At 39.5% G+C, this 19,125-nt stretch overlaps 1 protein-coding gene across 4 annotated transcripts in view; it reads right to left on the minus strand.

Annotated features, from left to right (window-relative positions):
• Positions 1–19,125, minus strand: part of FLT3 (fms related receptor tyrosine kinase 3) — a 122,090-nt gene that overhangs the window by 47,193 nt on the left and 55,772 nt on the right. For all 4 annotated transcript variants that reach the window (XM_042989084.1, XM_042989203.1, XM_042989143.1 and 1 more), the window contains one exon: positions 6,444–6,565. In XM_042989084.1, the coding sequence (XP_042845018.1) occupies positions 6,444–6,551 (108 nt within the window). In that variant the 5' untranslated portion in view covers positions 6,552–6,565. The remainder of the gene's footprint in view (positions 1–6,443; positions 6,566–19,125) is intronic.

Consider the following 19,125-nt stretch of genomic DNA (forward strand, 5'->3'; position numbering starts at 1 on the left):
GAGTGGAAACAACGTGAATTGACTACAAGGGCACGTTTGATGCATCCTCTTCTTGGCTGGAACCTTTCTTTTTTTCTTTAATGTTTTTATTTCTTTTTGAGAAAGAGAGAGAAAAAGACAGAGCACGAGCGGGGGTGGGGGGCAGAGAGAGAGAGAGAGAGAAAGAGAGAGAGAGAGGGAGACACAGACTCCGAAGCAGACTCCAGGCTCGGAGCTGTCAGCACGGAGCCCGAGGCGGGGCCTGAACTCACGAACTGCGAGATCAGGACCTAAGCTGAAGTCCGAGGCTTAAGCGACTGAGCCACCCGGGCGCCCCTGACTGGGACCTTTATCAAGGAGGTAGACACCGGAGAACATGTCACTGACCGAAAATCCTATTATTCACAATTTTCTATAGAAAAGATAGATAACTTTAGGCTGCATTTCTAATATATTTGACACACTGTTGGGAGTTGAATTGTGTTCCCCCTAAAATTCAGATGTTGCATCTTAAGCCCCACTGCTTCAGAATGTGACCTTATCCAAAATAAGGCCTTTCCACAGGTGATCAAGTTAAAACGAGGCCATTTGGATGGGCTCTAATCCAGTGTGCCTGGCGTGCTGACAGGAAGGGGCAATTTGAAGGAAACACACACCCGGAAGCGTGCCATGTGAAAGTGACGACAGTGGGGCACGTGGGGGGCTCAGTAGGTAGCGTCCGACTCTTGATTCTGGCTTGGGGCATGATCTCACAGTTCATGAGTTCGAGCCCTGTGTTCAGAGCCTGCTTGGGATTCTCTCTCTCCCTTTCTCTGCCCCTCCCCTGCTCTCTCTCTCTCTCAAAATAAATCAATAAACTTAAAAAAAAAAAGAAAAGAAAATGAAGATAGAGCTCTAAGGGCCAAGGAGAAAGGCCTGGAACAGAGCCTTCAGAAGGGACCAACCCTGAGGACGTCTCGATTTCACACTTCTAGCCTCCAGAACTACGAGACAATAAATTTGTTGTTTAGGTCAGTCTGTGATACTGTGTTACGGCCGCTCTAGCAAACTAATGTACAAACAATAGTCACAAAATTCGTAATAGGCGGGTAACTGTGTTTGTGATTATTGGTATGTCGATAAGAATCTACATGGCAATGGCAAATTGGTACCTGTGTTAGAAGAAACTTAAAAACTTAAAAACCTAAAAACCAAAATATTTTCTGGGCAGATTCCCACCCCTCCACCCCCCACCTTGGCTCACTGCCACCACCATACTTCTTGGTGGCTTTAAGTAACTGAGGTTATGTTGAGAGGAAGGTGTGATAGCAACTTCTGTCTCGGGACCCTTCACCTGTCACTCTCCTAACACCCAGCACAACATGCCCACGCACACATGTGCATGAAGACACACACACACACACACACACACACACACACACACAGGCTTCTTCAGGTGAAGAGCAGGGTAGGTAGGTCTTCTGCTACTGATCACAAGCCATACTTCTGGCTTTCTGTATTCATTTATTCAGCAAGTAACGGGTAAGTTCATGTACTCAATATCTGATAAGTGCTAGACCATCTACTGGGCACTATGGGACTAGGAAGAAAAGACATTGATTTTGTCCTTAAAGGGTTTCAAGTCTAGTAGGAAGGAATAACTAAAACACCGGGTGAAATACAATGTGCCCCATGAAAAGACACCAACTACTTTGATGGGGGCGCCTGGGTGGCTCAGTCGGATAAGCATCTGACTTCAGCTCAGGTCATGATCTCGCGATTCGTGGGTTCGAGCCCCACGTCGGGCTCTGTGTTGGCAGCTCAGAGTCTGGAGCCTGCTTGGGATTCTGGGTCTCCCTCTCTCTCTGCCCCTCCCCTGCTCGCACTCTGTTCTCTCTCTCTCTCTCAAAAATAAATAAACATTAACAAAAAATCTTAAAAAAAAAAAAAAGAAAAGAAAGAAAGGTAAATTTGAGTGCTCTGGAACTTTGGAGAAGAGACAGGTAACTTCCAAGCTGGGATGGGGGTGGTGGGGATGCTTCATTGAAATCCAGAAATTAAGCTGGGTCTTTTTTTTTTTTTTTAATATTTTATTTATTTTCTGAGAGACAGTGCGTGCAGGGGAGGGGCAGGGAAAGAGAGGGAGACACACAATCCAAAGCAGGCTCCATGGCCCGGAGCTTGACGTGGGGCTCAAACTCACAAACAATGAGATCATGGCCTGAGCGGTACTAAGCCACCCAGTCCCCCCTTAAAAATTTTTTTTTTTAATGTTTTATTTATTTTCGAGCTGGGTCTTAAAAGACAGGCACAGAATAAAGTAAAAACAAAACGAAACAAAATAAAAAAACCCGACGTGCTGGAAGAAAATATTTGCAACACAGACTACAAATAAATCCCCCTAATTTATAAAGAATTTTTTTGACAATGAGGGATGCAGGACCAAAACACAAAAGAAAAATGGGAGAAAGAACTGAGTAGACAGTTCACCAGAGACAGATAGAAAGACTTGCCCTTGAACATATGAAAAAAATGTTCAAACTCAATTATAATTAGAAAATATAAATTAAAACAACACTGAGGGGCACCTGGGTGGTTCAATTGGTTAAGCGTCCGACTCTTGCTTTCAGCTCAGCTCATGATCTCACGGTTCTTACGTTCGAGCCCCATGTCAGGCTCCGTGCTGCCAGTACAGAGTCTGCTTGGGATTCTTTCTCTCTCGCTCTCTCTCTGCCCCTCCCCTGCTCACATTCTCTCTCTGAAAATAAATAACTAAACTTAAAAACAACAACAACAACAACAACACTGAGATACTACTTATCTGTCAATCTGCCAAAAATTTTGACGTATGACCACACGTTTTGTTGGTGAGGTTGGGAGGAAGCAGCTATTCTATACATTTCTGGAGGAACGCACGCTGGTACAACCCTTCTGGGGAGCATGTGGCAATAGCTAATACAACTATGTGTGCTTGGGGCACCTCGGTGGCTCAGTCGGTAAAGTGTCCTACTCTTGATTTCAGCTCAGGTCATGATCTCGTGGTTCATGAGTTCAAGTCCCATATCAGGCTCTGCACTGACAGTGTGGAGCCTGCTTGGGATTCTTTGTCTCTTACTCTCTGTGCCCTGCACTCACTCGTGCCCTCCCTCTCTCTTCCTCTCTCTCAAAGATGAATAAATAAACGTAAAGAAAAGAAAAATATTATGTTGGACACTATAAAGTTAAAGACAAAAAGAATTGTACACAAAGGCTGTATTCGAGTTAGTAATTCTGTTTCTCACTGGGGTGTGGGTTAGCAATTCTGAAATCAGGTTATGTATACACTAGGTTTACATAAGTCATTTATTATAGATAATTAGAACCAGGTTTCTTACTCTCGAAGAACGAAGTACAAAATTGGAAAGAAGAAAAGGTTGAATAAACCCTTTGCTGAATTGAAAGCTGAATTGAAAGCAAAGTTATCAGCATGATTTCTGGTGGTATATACATAGATAGGTAAATAGATAGATATAGAGATGATAGAGAGATAAATAGAGTGTGTGTGTGTGGGGGGGGGGGGGGAGTAGTGTAAGTACATACATTGCCTAGAGGCAATGACGTCCCAATAGCAATGAGCACACCCAACTCTCAGACCTTGGTTTCTAAACACCATTCTCCAGTGTTTTGGAGAGCTTTTTAGAGAAATGGCTCATTCCAGGGCTGAACTGTCCTGCAGCCCTGGAAAGTAAGGAAGTGCTTGAGAAAACAAGGGAATGTGTTGAAATGACACAGAAGTCAATATGAAGTGGCTCCCAATGGCCTAAGTTGGACAAATCTGAATACCATAATAAAAATGATAGTCTCAGGTCATAACTCATAGAATAGAATAAATATCTCTGAGTCCATATTGATAGGAATGAATTGAGTAGAAAGAAGAGATGGCTCTTCTTCACAGAATTCCACTGTATAAATGTAGAGGGAATGGGGGAAAAAGAAAATCACCCTTAGGCGAACATCACAGTAAAACTGTTGTGGCAAGATCCCCACTGGGTGCTAAAATCAGTAGGTGAAAATTGGAGGAGAGACCGGATATTTGCATCTTCCTCCAGATACTTGTTAATTACAAAGAAAACAAACAGTAACTCTGCAGTGGAGAAACCCAGCACCCACACCACATTCATCTTCAAACAGAAATGATAAATGATGACTTTAAACAATTAAGTGGGTTGGGGGAACAGTAAAATCATCTTACTTTGGTTCTAGGATATATTGGTAACACAGCTAAGGATGTAGCTGCCTATTTATTCGAGTTACATTGGCACGTTTTGTCTACTAGAGTGCTTGGTTATTCAGAACGCGCCCGAACTATGAGATTCCCAGAAAGATGTCTCATCTGGGGCACCTGGGTGGCACGGTCGGTTAAGCCCCTGACTTCGGCTCAGGTCATGATCTCACAGCTCGTGAGTTCGAGCCCCGCATCGGGCTCGTGCTGACAGCTCGGAGCCTGGAGCCTGCTGTGGATTCTGCGTCTCTCTCTCTCTCTGCCCCTCCCCTGCTCACGCTCTGTCACTCTCTCTCTCTCAAAAATAAATAAACTTTAAAAAAAAGAAAGAAAGAAAGATGTCTCATCTGAGCCATGTGAACTGTGGATGAAATCTAAACCATTATTTTCAAGAACGCTGCTACCCTAATAATCCACTTCACGTTAAAGTAGGAAAATACCCAAAAAGAGCAGCTTCAACTTCAAGGAGGTAAAAGCTATGCAGAGTGCACATCTTTGCAGCATCTAGGATTTGCAGGATTGTCTGTTAAATGCTATTTGAGAGCAATGAGGTCTTAATCCAACCCTGAATATTGCATAAGCATACAATTTATACTGCATGAAAAAAATAATGCAGGACTTAATACAAGGAACCAAGACCCATTGTTAGCTCTTTTTGAAGACTGTATTTTATAAGAAAACACTTAAACGTAAGCAGCTATTTTCTTAAGTTGAAAAGACAATAAAAGTTTAAAACATCATGGCAAATAATATTAACATTTTTTTGTCCACACTGAAATCCTGTGTATGCAAAATGTCATTATTAATAAGCAATATGTTATGAGGCCAATTTCTGTTAAAAATCTGACATAAAAAATCATGTTTTAAATCAGAAGTTTTATTTATTTATTTATTTATTTATTTATTTATTTATTTATTTATTTTTAATGTTTATTTATTTTTGAGAGAGACAGGGACAGAGTGTGAACAGGGGAGGGGCAGAGAGAGGGAGACACAGAATCTGAAACAGGCTCCAGCCTCTGAGCTGTCAGCCCAGAGCCCGACGCGGGGCTCGAACTCACAAGCCATGAGATCGGGACCTGAGCCGAAGTCGGACGCTTAACCGACTAAGCCACCCAGGCGCCCCCGGAAGTTTTATATTCTTATAAAATTCACACTATTTTTAAAATTTGAGAATATTTTCGCTATCTCTGATTTTAGGGGGGTGGGGAGTGAAGTTCAGGGCATCATGTTATGTGTTTAGGTATTACACCCATGTAAAAGAAAACAGTGACTACCCATCGGCATGAATCCTTCACTGAAAATGTTCACGGAATCGGCTAAGGTATGCTCCCTTTTTGCTGTATATTTCTAATATTTTGAAATATTTTCAGTCCTCTATTATTTAAGCTTCCTTCCTCTGAGTAAATACCTAAGCTGTTATACGAACTGCTTGGAGGAGAAGGGTGATGAAGAACAAAGGTGGAACCCAACGGAGCCAGAGTCGGATAATAGAGCAATCTCATGTCAGCTTAATGGGACGTCACTGAAGGGTCCAAGCCAGGCAGTGAAGGATGTAGCTGTGCCTCAGAAAGAACAGTCTGGCAGCCCTGTCTGAGATGAACTCTAGAAGGAAGAAGTCCCTTGCGATATCATTGGGATTATGGGGGAGATACTGAGGGCTTGAATTCTGGAAGTGGCTGTGGGACCAGAGAATAGGAGGAGATTAAGTGAGAACTATCAAAGCAAGGAAATTGACAAGACTTGGTAACTGACCGAATGTGAAGGTAAGGGAGAGAGAGGAAGCAGCCCAAAAGGATGCTGACCTTTCAAGCCTGGGAACTAGACAGGGCCCGAAACAGAAATCAGTTAATACAAGTATAGGAGCAGGTTTGGGGAAGTAGAGATGAAATAAAATAGGTAGATTTTAATGAGCAAACGGAAAACCCATTTTAACCATAACCAGGAGGCAGTTGGAAATTAGGGGCTCAGGTTTGAGGGAGAAGCTTGGGTTCTCTTCAAGGAGAAAGGGTAATTTCTGTTACTTATTCATGCTCAGCATTGGTGTCCTTCCTGAATTCAAACCCGAGAGAATGTGATCTGGATGGAATGGAGTGCATACGAGTACATAATATACTTACAAACACAGAAAGAAAAATCCATATGGCCATGGCAGGCCTCAACAGCTTACAAAGTATGGTCTCTAGAGAAAATAGCTAAAGTTAGAATTTTAACATTACTTTACCATGGGATACGATGATGATATCCCCAGTGATGAATCATTGTTCTTATGATTGATTAAAACACACTTGATCACAGGCAGATCTTGATTTGTAATAGTCTCAAATATCATTGCTGAAAAAACAACTGTAAAACAAAATAAAGACAAGGATGTTGATAACACGCACACCTTGAAAAGAAAGTATGTATTCATTGTACAACAAAACAACAAAACAAAATTAATCTGGCAAAGGTGGCCAACGGGAAAGTACATATGAAATACAACTTCATCAAAATCAAGTCTCACTATGAATCAGGGGCAGGGGTACTTGGAGCAGTGCTGTCTTCTAGAAGGTTCTGCAATGATAGAAATAGTCTTCGTGCCGTCCAATGTGATATTGACCATGTGAAATAAGCATAGTGGCTGCTAAAAATTTGAAGTAAGGGTAGTGCCCTGAGAACTGATTATTTGCATGCAAGCGGTTTCTTCTTCTTTACGGATGCTTGTGAAATGTTTCCTTTGTGCCCTGAAAGTTTTAGAATTAGGTGCCTTACGGCCAGTATTTTCATCCGTCGTGCAAGATGCTCAGGGGGCCTTTTCAATCCAGAAACTCATATTCTTCTCTTAGGAAAAGGTTTTTGAATTATTTCTTTGATTCTTTGTCTCTCCTTCACCTTCTGTTCTCCTATCATTTGGATGTTTTCCCCCAAATGATTGACGATCCTGGACAGTGTGCTCATATATAAGAATGAAGTCTGACTTGCTGTCCCATCGTCTCTGTATGGTTATTTTTAGGTTTTCTCCTGGGCTAATCAGATTCCCCAGGGGAGACTCCTCTCTCGCGTGGGCAGCCCACGTTCTGGGAGCCTGCTGCTAGCAATTTGTACTCGTGTGGGGGTCCTGCAGTGGAAATCGGGTTGCTTTTCGGCTTTCTCATCCTCTATCTTATGATTCAGCTTTCTTCATGCGTTTGAAAGCTTTCTAAATTTTATTTTCTGCCTCTCCAGAAAATAAGTTTATGTCTTTAAAAAAAAAACAAAACTGTGGGGGAAAGTGGGCGATGGGCATGGAGGAGGGCACCTGTTGGGATGAGCACTGGGTGTTGCCTGGAAACCAATTTGACAATAAATATCGTATTAAAAAAAACCAAAACCGTCATTTGGGGGGCCTGGGTGGTTCAGTCGGTTAAACGTCCGACTCTTGATTTCGGCTCAGGTCACGATCACACAGTTCGTGGGATCGAGCGGTCTGTTGGGCTCGGTGCTGACAGTGCAGATCCTGCTTGGGATCCTCGGTCTCCCTCTCTCTCCGCCCCTCCCCTGCTCACGAGTGCGCACACTCTCTCTCTGTCTCGCTCTCTCCCTCAAAATAAATAAACTTAAAACAAGATAAGATAAGATAAAATAAAATGGTATTTCTTTAGTATCAATTTCTGGAAGTGGAATTAGTGGATTAAAGGATATAAACCTACTTAAATGGTTCTTGGAATGCATCGCCATTTGGTTTTCCAAAGGTGCCATGCCAATTTATATAGCTACATGTAAGGTGTGAATTTAATAGTTTTACTACAATCACATTAGCATTTAGTCATTATGGACTTTTTAATTCCCTTAATATAGCTCCTAGTCTTTTTTGTCCCCTTTTTCTTTTTTTAAAAAAAAATCTCTAGACCCAACATGGGGCTCGAACTCAGGACCCCGAGATCAAGCGTTGCATGTCCTTCCGTCTGAGCCAGTCAGGTGCCCCAACCCTAGTCTTTTAAAGGAAATCAAATGAGCACAGCTGCAAGGGATAGGGGGAAACAAAACAAAATTAGAGAATTCAAGAACTTTCCCTGCTCTATGCTATTCCCTAGTGGTTTTTGCCCCTCCCCACTCTTTTTTCAAATAGTTTTATTCAGTATAATTAATATACAATAAGTTGAACATATTTAGAATGCATAATTTGGTAAGTTTTGACATAAATACATATCTATCTGTAAAACCGTCGCCACAGTCAAGTTTCTGTGCCCCCAAAAGTTGCCACGTGCCTGCCTCTCTGTAATCGCTTCCTCCTACTCACCCCACAGCCACACACCAAGCAACCTCTGATCTCCTTTCTGTCACTATAGATTAGCTTGAATTTTCCAGGATTTCATATAAATGGAATCACATAGTACGAAATTTCTGGTTTTGTCTGGCTTCTATCAGTATGTATTATTTTTATTTAAAAAAAATTTTTTTTTTTTAACGTTTATTTATTTTTGAGACAGAGAGAGACAGAGCATGAACGGGGGAGGGGCAGAGAGAGAGGGAGACACAGAACCGGAAGCAGGCTCCAGGCTCTGAGCCATCAGCCCAGAGCCCGACGCGGGGCTCCAACTCACAGACCGCGAGATCGTGACCTGAGCTGAAGTCGGCGCTTAACCGACTGAGCCACCCAGGTGCCCCAGTATGTATTATTTTTAGATTCATCCCTATTGTAGCAGTATATCAGTTGCTCATGCCTTTTAACTGATGGGTAGTAGTCTATTTTATAGATATAACACAATATTTGAATTCATTTACCTGTTGACAGAATTTAAATTGTTTCCACTTTTAGCCTCTTACAAATAAAGCTGCTATGAATATTTGTATGAAAGTCTGGGTATGGACATATGCTTTTATTTTTCTTGACTAAATACCAAGGATTGGAGTACCCAAGTCATATAGGAGGGAGGTGTCTATGTAACTTTCTGGTGCCAAACTGCTCTCCAAAGAGGTTGTATCATTTTATATCCCTATTGTCATTGTATGGGGATTCCAGCTGTGGAATTCACATCCTGACCAACACTTGGTGTGATGAGAATTTTTAATTTTAGCCATTGTACTAGGTATATGATATCTCATTGTGGTTTTAACATTGATTTTCCTACTAATGATGTTCAGTATCCTTTCAGATGCTTATATGACATACTTTATGTTCTTTGGCAGTGTTTCTGTCCACATATTTTGTCCAATTCAAGCCTTTTAAAACTGGGTCGCTTATTTTCTTATTATTGTTTTGATAGTTTTTTCCTCCTAGTTTCATTATGTTACTGTCAACATGTAACATTGTATAAGGTTAAGGTATACAATTACATCCCCAGAATTTATTTTGTAACTGGAGGTTTGTACCTTCTGACCACCTTCACCCATTTCTTCCACCCCCAACCCATGCCTCTCACAACCACCAATCTGATCTGTTTCTGTGAGTTTGACTTTTTAGATTCTACAGATTAGTGAGATCGTGCAGTATTTATCTTACTCTCTCTGACTCATTTCACTTAGCATAATGCCCCCAAGGTCCATTCATGTTGTCAAAAATTTCTTTCTTTTTTTACAGTGGAATAATATTCATAAATAGATAGATACCTATCTCAATAGCAACAACAAAAGAGAGAGAGAGAGAGAGAGAGAGAGAGAGAGAGAGAGAGAGAGGAAAAAGAAATCTGGTTGGAAACTGTGCCTCCTTTTTCCAAGGAGGGCAACATCACTAATCATTAGGGAAATACAAATCAAAACCACAGTGATGGGGCACCTGGGTGGCTCAGTTGGTTAAGCATCTGACTCTTGGATTCAGCTCTGGTCATTTTCTCACAGTTTCATGAGTTAGAGCCCCACATCTGGTTTTGAGCTGGCAGTGAGGAGCCTGCTTGGGATTCTCTCTCTTTCTCCCTCTCTCTGTCCCTTCCCTGCTTGCACTCTTTCTCTCACAAAATAAACAAACTTAAAAAATTAAAAAAAAACAACCCACAATGAAATGTTATCTAACACCTGCTAGAATAAACATCATTTAAAAGACAAGAGATGACAAGTGTTGGCGAGGATATGGACAAAAAAAGAACCCTTGTGGGGCACGTGGGTGGCTCAGTCAGTTAAGCGTTCGTCTTTGGTTCAGGTCATGATCTCGTGGTCCGTGGGTTTGAGCCCCACGTCGGGCTCTGTGCTGACAGCTCAGAGCCTGGAGCCTGCTTCGGATTCTGTGTGTGTGTGTCTCTCTCTGTCCCTCTCCCACTCATGCTCTCTCTCTCTCAGAAATAAGTAAACATTAGAAAAGAGAGAGAGAGAACCCTTGTACACTATTGGAGGGGATGTAAAGGGGCACAGCTACTATGGAAAACAGTATACATATAGATGTATATCCACCTACCTGCCTACCTACGTATCTATCTCACATTTTCTTTAACTGCTCATCCATCAGTGGATACTGAAGTTGTTTCCAAGTCTTGGCTACTGTAAAAAGTGCTGTTGGGGGGGGGGGTTGCAGATATCTATCTGAGATAGTGATTATCCTTCAGATACACACCCTGAAGTCGAATTGGTGGATCAAAGGCTCTATTTTTAATTTTTTTGGTAACTTATATACTCTTCCAAAGTAGCTGTACACATTCCCTCTAATAGTGCACAAGGGTTCTCTTTTGTTCATATCCTTGCCAACGCTTGTCATCTTTTGTCTCTTTAATGACAGCAATTCTAACAGGTGGTTAGAATTCTGACATTGTGGTTTTGATCTGCATTTCCCTAATGATTAGTGATGCTGTCCTCTTTGGGAAAAGGGTCTACTCATTTCTTCTGTGCATTTTCCAACCAGATTTCTTTTTCTTCTTTTTTTTCTCTTTCTTTCTTTTCTTTCTTTCTTTCTTTTTTTCTTTCTTTCTTTCTTTCTTCCTTGTTGCTACTGAGTTGTAGGAGTTATTTTTATATTTTAGATATTAATCCTTTATCAGATATATAATTTGCAAATGCTTTCTTCCATTCCATAGGTTGCCTTTTCATATTTTTGATGGTTTCTGATGCTGTGCCAAAGCTTTTTAGTTTTGTGTAGTCCCATTCATTTATTCTTTCTCTTGTTACTTTTGCCTTTGGTGTCAAATCCAAAAAAATCTAATCTTGTTAAGACAGATGTCAAGGAGATTACCCCCTGTGTTTTCTTCTATGAGATTTATGGTTTTAGGTCTTACATTCAAGTCTTTAACCTATTTCGAGATTTTTGTGTATGGCGTAAGATAGTGGTGTAGTTTCATTATTTTGCATGTGGCTGTCCAGTTTTCCCAACTGTATACGTCATCTTTCCCCGACTGTATACGCTTGGTCCCTTTGTTACAAATTAATTAACCACATGTGCATGAGTTTATTTCCGGGCTCTCTATTCTGTTTCATTGATCTGCGTGTCTGTTTTTGTGCCAAAACTGTACTGTTTTAAATACTACAGAACTCAGTAACAGTGTTTGAAATCAGAAAGTGTGATGCTTTTCACTTTGTTCTTTCTCCATATTGCTTTGGTTATTTAGGGGCTTTTGTGGTTCATTACAAATTTTAGGATTGTTTTTCTATTTCTGTGAAAAATGCCATGGAATTTTGATAGAGATTGCATTGACTCTGTAGGTGGCTTTAAATAGCATGGACATTTGGACAATGTTAATTCTTCTAATCCATGACCATGGACATTCTTTCCATGTATTTGTCTTAATGTGTTTGATCAATGTCTTACACTTTTCAGTGTACAGAGTTGTTAATTCCTCCGTTATATTTATTCGTAGGTGTTTTATTCTTTATGATGCAGCTGTAAATGGAATTACTTTTTTTTTTTAACGTTTATTTATTTTGAGAGAGAAAGAGTGCAAGCAGGGAAGGGGCAGAGAGACAGAATCCCAAACAGGCTCTAAGCTGTCAGCACAGAACCTGTCACTGGGCTTGATCTCACAAACTGTGAGATCACGACCTGAGTTAAAAATCCAGGGATGCTTAACCATCTAAGCCCCCAATGAATGGATGTTGAATTTTTTAAAAAGCTTCTTCTGCATCTATTGAGATGATCATAGGGGTTTTGTTCTCCATTTTGTTAATGTGGCATATCACATCGATTGATTTGCAGATGCTGACACACCCTGGCATCCCGGGGACAAATCCCTCTAGATATCGTGTATGGCCTTTTTGAGGTATTGTTGAATTTGGATTGCAAATATTTTGTGGAGAATTTGTGCATCTATTTTCATCAGGGATATTGACCTGTAGTTTTCATTTCTTGTAATGTCTTTGCCTGGTTTTGGTTTCAGGGTTATGCTGCCTCATAACATGACTTTGTGTTTCCCTCTCTTCTTTTTTTCTGGAAGAATTTTCTGGAAAGATTGGCATTCATGCTTCCTTGAATGTTTGGTAGAATTCACAAATGAAGCCAACTGGTCCTGGATTTTCTTTGTTGGTAGATTTTTCATTACCGATTCAATCTCCTTACTAGCGATTCTGTTCAAATTTTCTGTTGATCTTCCCAGTTCAGTCTTCGGTAGGTTGTATGTTTTTAGAAGTTTATCCATTTCTTCTAGATTGTCTGATTTGTTTGCATATAAGTGTCCATAATAGTCTCATGATCTTTTGTATTTCCGTGGAGTTTTTATGACCGCTAATTTGAACTCTTTATGGGTGAACCATTTATCTTTGTTTCACTAAGGTTTGTTTCCGGAGTTTTCACTTCTTCTTTTGTTTGGAACACACTCCTTTTCATTTTCCTTGACTCTCTGTGTTGGTGTCCGTGCATTGGATAAAACAGCCACCTCTCCCAACCTTCACAGAATGGTCTCATGCAGGAGAGGAACCTTCTCAGAAAATCCAGGCTTAGGTCTTTGTTGGCCCCCAAACCCTTGTGATTGTCCAAGTCACTGGTTCCTAATAGTGAGGGTGGGCCAAGACCTTGTCAGTGTCGCAAAGGGGAGGACCTAAGTAAGATGAACAGTGACTGGAAGGCTGACTCAAAGGTGGTAGCATTTAAAGTCAGGGCTCCAAACCCGTGCACATTCCCCCTTCAGGGAGATACTAACAGAAGGAAAATGTAGAGACATGCTTGCTAGCCTCCCAGTCTTGGGCAGGATCACAGTTCCTAGATATATGTTAAATTAGAAGCCTAACTCTCAGGCTGCAAACAGGTCTCTTTAAGGGAAAGACTGGGAGACATTTCTATCTGTGGCTTCTGCACCGCATCCTGGGGGGATAACCACAGGGAGTCCTCCCAGGCCCAAAGAACTGCTTCTTTGTTTGCTACAATCTGTTTCTTTGTTTGGTATAGTCTCAAGGATGCAAGCCCCATTGTTTTCCAGAGCCACTGTTTTTCAGAGCCAGGAGTTCTGGGAGGCGGTCCCAAGGTGGAAGTCTTAAAAAATAGGAATGCTAGATGTTGGGTCAAACAAACCCTTTCATTACTCAGGGAGGAGCTGAGGGTGATGAGTTCCCTCTCGTTTGTATATTGATTGCTATGTCAGGGATTGGGTTCTGGTGAGATTGACATATTTCTCTGCCTTTTCCACCCATTTCAATGTGGGTTTTTTTCCTCATTTCCTCATTGCGTTGGAGTCACTTAGCTAGTTTCTGGATTTCTTTCAGAGAAAATGTTCCATGTGTAGCTGTCGATGTTGTGTTTCCATGGGAGAAAGTGAGTTCAGGAGCCTCCTACATGGCCATCTTCAGGTTTTGAGAGTTCTTTTTAAAAATATATTCTGGATACAAGTCCTTTATCAAATATGTAATTGACAATTATTTTCTGCCAGTCTGTGGCTTGTCTTTTGAAGACGAAAATTCTTAATCTTGAAGATGTCCAATTTATCAATCTTCCTTTTATGGATCATGCTTTTGGTTTTGTATCTAAAAATTCTTTGTTCCATCTAAGGTTATAAAGGTTTTCTCCTAGTTTTAGAGTTTCAGGTTTTAAATGTACATTTTAGTTTTACATTTAGGTCTATGATCCATTTTGAGTACTTTAAAAAACATTTTTTTTTGTTTATTTATTTATTGAGAGAGGGTGCATGTGCAAAAGCGGGGAAGAGGCAGAGAGACAGGGAGAGAGAGAATCCTAAGCAGACTCTGCATTGTCAGTGTAGAGCCCTATGTGGGGCTCGAACTTGCAAACCAAGAGATCATGACCTGAGCTGAAACCAGGAGTTGGACGCTCAACCAATTGAGCCACCCAGGCACCCCATTCTGAGTAGACTTTTTATATGGTATGACTATGGGTCAAAACTTTTCATATGATTACAGTTACATGTGAATATTCAATTGTTTCAGCACCATTCACTGAAAGAATATTGATTTCTCCACTGAGTTACTTGTATACCTTCGTCAAAAATAAATTGACTGCATGTACTTTTCCATTGATCTATTTGTCTATCTGGATGCCAATTCCACGTTGTCTCAATTATTGTTGCTTTATAATAAGTCTTGAAATCAAGATGGTAAGTTTTACAACTTTGTTCTTTTCAAAGTTGTTTTGGGTATTGTAGATCTCTTTCATTTTCATGTTAATTTTAGAACCAGCCTGTCAAAACCTGCAAAAAAGGTTTGCAGGGATATTGACAGAATTGTATTAAGTCACTGGATCAACTGAGCAAGACTGACATTTTAACAATATGAGTCTTATAATACATATATATGGTATATCTCTCTTTATTTAGGTCTCCTTTAATTTCTGTTAGCAATGTATAGTTTTTAGTGTACAGATCTTGCCTTTCTTTATCCCTATTTCATCTTTTTTAAGCTACCTTATATTTTTTCTCCCATTTCTGATTGTTAGTTCTAGAAACACGATTTAATTTCTACACTGATCTTGTGTCCTACAAACCTGCATAACTTGCTTATTAGTTGTGATTACTTTTTTGTAAGTTCCAAAGGATTTTATACACAGATGATCATGTTGTCTGCAAATAAAGACAGTTTTACTTCTTCTTTTCCAATTTGGATGCTTGTGATTTCTTTTTCTTGCCTTATTACGCTAGCTGAATCTCTAGTACAATGTTGAAGAGTAGGGAGAATGGACATCCTTGCCTTATTTCTGATCTTAGTACAAAATGTTCAGCCATTTGATATTAAGTATGATGTTTGCTAAAGGATTTTCATAGATACTCTTACTTAATTGGAGGAGGATCATGTCTATTCCTACTTTGCTGGGAAATTTTATTAGGAATGGATGTGGAATTTGGTCAAATGCATTTTTTTGTTATCTATTGAGATAATCATATAGGTTTGTTTTTGGTTTTGTTTTTTTAGTGATTTTTCTTTTTTATTGTGTGTATATGGTGAACTACATTGATTCATTTGCAAATGTTAACCAACCCCGCCTTCCTGAAATAAATACCAGTTGGATATGATGTATTATCTTGTTCATATATTGTTGAATTCTATTTGTTAAAGTACTGCTAAAAATTTTTGCATTTATATTATGGTAATTATTGGCCTGCAGGTTTATTTTTGTGGTTTTTTTGCTACTAATATCCTCAGTTTGGGTATCATAGAAATGGCCTCATAGAATGAGGTGAGAAGCATTATCTTCTCTTAAATTTTCTGGAAAAGTTTGCATAGAATTGGTATTATTTCCTCTTTAAACATTTGGTGGATTCCCCAGTAAAGCCATTTACTCCAGTAGTTTTCATCATGGGAATTAAAAAAATATATTTATTATTTATTTTTGAGAGAGAGAGATAGAGAGTGAGCAGAGGAGGGGCAGATAGAGAGGGAGACAGAATCCCAAGCAGGCTCTGTGCTGTTAGTGCAGAGCCTGATGCAGAGGTAGAACTCATGAATGATGAGATCATGACCTGAGCTGAATAAGAGTCAGATGCTTAACCAACTGAGCCATCCAGGTGCTTCCACTGTGGGAATATTTTTAACTACAAATTCAATTTCTTTTTTTTTTAATATATATATATTTTATGTTTTTACTTATTTTTGAGAGAGAGAGTGCAAGCAGGGGAGGGGCAGAGAGAGAGGGAGACACAGAATCCAAACCAGGCTCCAGGCTCTGAGCTGTCAGCACAGAGCCCGACATGGGGCTCGAACTCACAAACCGTGGGATCATGACCTGAGTCAAAGTAGAACACTTAATCTACTGAGCCACCCAGGAGCCCCTACAAATTCAATTTCTTTAACAGACATAACATTATTTAGATTATCAATTTTCCTCGAATGAACTTTGGTAATATGTGTCTTTCAAGGTATTTTTTCCATTAAATGGAAGTCGTCAATGTATAGGCATAAAGTCATTAATAATATTTCCATAGTATCCTTTTAATATCTATAGATTCTATAGTGATGTTGCCTCTCTTGTTCCTGATACTGCAAATTTGTGTCTTCTCTCTTTTTTTCCTGATCAGTTTGGCTAGAAGTCTAGCAATATTACTGATCCTTTATTGCTCTTGGTTGCATTGATTTTCTCCTTTTCCCCCCTATTTAATTGATTTTTCACTTTGATATTTGTTTCCTTTCTTTTATTTACATGGGGTTTGTTATTTTCCTCCTCTAGCTTGTGCTTGAATCTAAGCCCATTGGTCTGAATTTGTAGCATTACAATTCAAGGATGCTAATCATTTAATAATTAATAATTTAATGCTACCAATTTCCTCTTAAGTACTGCTTTAGGAACATCCCTCAAATCCCAATATATTGCATTTCACTTTCACTCAGTTCAATGTACATTCTCATTTGTTTTTTGGTTACTGCATTGACTCAAGGATTATTTAGAAATGTGTTCTTTGGTTTCCAAATATTTGAGGATTTTCCATGTGCCTTTCTGTTATTAATTTCTAATTTAATACCACTGTAGTCACAGGATATACTTTATATGTCTTGAACCTTTTAAAATTTACTGAAGCTTGTCTGCTGGCCCAGAATATGATCTAGCTTGGTAAGTGTATTGTATGCACTTGAAAAGAATGTACATTCAGCTGTTGTTGAGTGCAATGTTCTATAAATGTAAATTAGATCAAGCTGGTTGATCAAGTCTTCTATAAATTACTGATTTGTTTTTTTTTTCCCTATCAATTATCAGGGTATTGAACTCTCTGAATTGGTCCATTTCTCCTTGCAAGTTCAATAAGATTTTGATCCATGTATTTTCAAGCTCTGTTAAATGCATGAGTGTTTATGATTTTTCTGTCCTTGTGATGACTTAAGCTTTATAGCATTATGACATAACTTTCTGCCTCTTGTAATATTTTTGCTCTGAAATATACTTTGTCTGTTATTTAGCTTCTCCAACTTTTGATTAGTGTTGGCATGGAGTTTTCTCCCCCCATCCTTTTACTTTTAACCTATTTGCGTCTTCATATCCAAGGTTGACTTTATTTATGCACCATATAAGTTGGGTCTTGCTTTTTTGTTTTTGTTTTTGTTTTTAACCAAGTCTGACAACCTCTGCCTTTTAATTTGATGTGTAAATCATTGAAATTTAATGAGATTATTAATAGGCTTAGGCTTATATTATTCTTTGTTTTCTATTTGTTCCATCTGTCCTTTTTTCCCCCCTTTCCTCTTTTTCTACCTCCTTTGGGAATAATTGAGTATATTTTATGATTCTACTTCATCTTATTTCTTCAGTGATTAGCTATAATGCTTTGCTTTGTTATTTAAGCAATTGCTTTAAGGTTTATAGTATGAATCTTTACCTTAAAGCAGTCTTTTAAGTGCTGTTATACCACATTATGTATAATATAAAGAGCTTACAGGGGTGCCTGGGTGGCTCAGTCAGTTAAGTGTCAATTTCAGGTCAGGTCATGATCTTGTGGTTCGTGAGTTCGAGCCCCATGTCGGGCTCTGTGCTGACAGCTCAGAGCCTGGAGCCTGCTTCGGATTCTGTGCCTCCCTCTCTCTCTCTGCCCCTCCCCTACTTGTGCTCTGTCTCTGTCTCCCAAAAATAAATAAACTTTTGAAAAACTTTTACTATAAGGACTTTACAATAGTATATTTCAATTTCATCCCTCCCAGGTTTTGTGCTATCACTATCACACATTGCACTTCTATATAAGGTATAAACCCAATAAGTTACTGTTATTATTTTGCATTAAATAGTCAATTATCTTCCATAGGGGTTTAAACAATAAAAAAAATCTTATATTTACTCACTTCTGGAGGTCAAATATCCATGTCATGGGAAATAATGGGGAAAAGGAGGTCAGAAAAAGATAACTGATAAAATAATGGAGGAAAAATTTCATTTCCAAACCTGATATAAATGTAAACCCACAGGTAAGAAGCCCAACAAAACCCAAACACATGACTCAGGAAGAAAACTACGACAATATATCATAAAGAGGAACTCTTAAAAGCATCAGAGAAAAAGGATACATTCTAATAGCAGACTTACATGTATATATGACCAACCAAAGTTCTCACAGATGCTCTATTCATTTTATTTTGTCTTTTCTCTCTGTTCATTTTTTTTTTAATTTTTTTTTTTAATTTAACGTTTGTTTATTTTTGAGACAGAGAGAGACAAAGCATGAACAGGGGAGGGTCAGAGAGAGGGAGACACAGAATCTGAAACAGGCTCCAGGCTCTGAGCTGTCAGCATAGAGCCTGACGCGGGGCTTGAACTCACGGACCGCGAGATCGTGACCTGAGCCGAAGTCGGCCGCTTAACCGACTGAGCCACCCAGGCGCCCCTCTCTCTGTTCATTTTGGATTGTTTCTATTGCTGTCTCCAAGTTCACTAACCCTTTCTTCTGCAGTCAGTATGTTGTCAAACCCTTCCAGTGTAATTATAATTTTCATCTCTAGAAGTTCAATTTGTGTGATTTTTTTTTTTTTTTTGTATTTACTATGTCCCTGCTTAGCTTGTCTAATCTTTCCTCTAGCTTCAGGACTATGTGGAATATAATATAACAACTATTTGAATGTTCTTGCCTACTAATTCTATAGTTGATGTCACTTCTGGGTTTCTTCTTCATGAC

Source organism: Panthera tigris, chromosome A1, assembly GCF_018350195.1.
Source record: "Panthera tigris isolate Pti1 chromosome A1, P.tigris_Pti1_mat1.1, whole genome shotgun sequence".
NCBI lineage: Eukaryota > Metazoa > Chordata > Mammalia > Carnivora > Felidae > Panthera > Panthera tigris.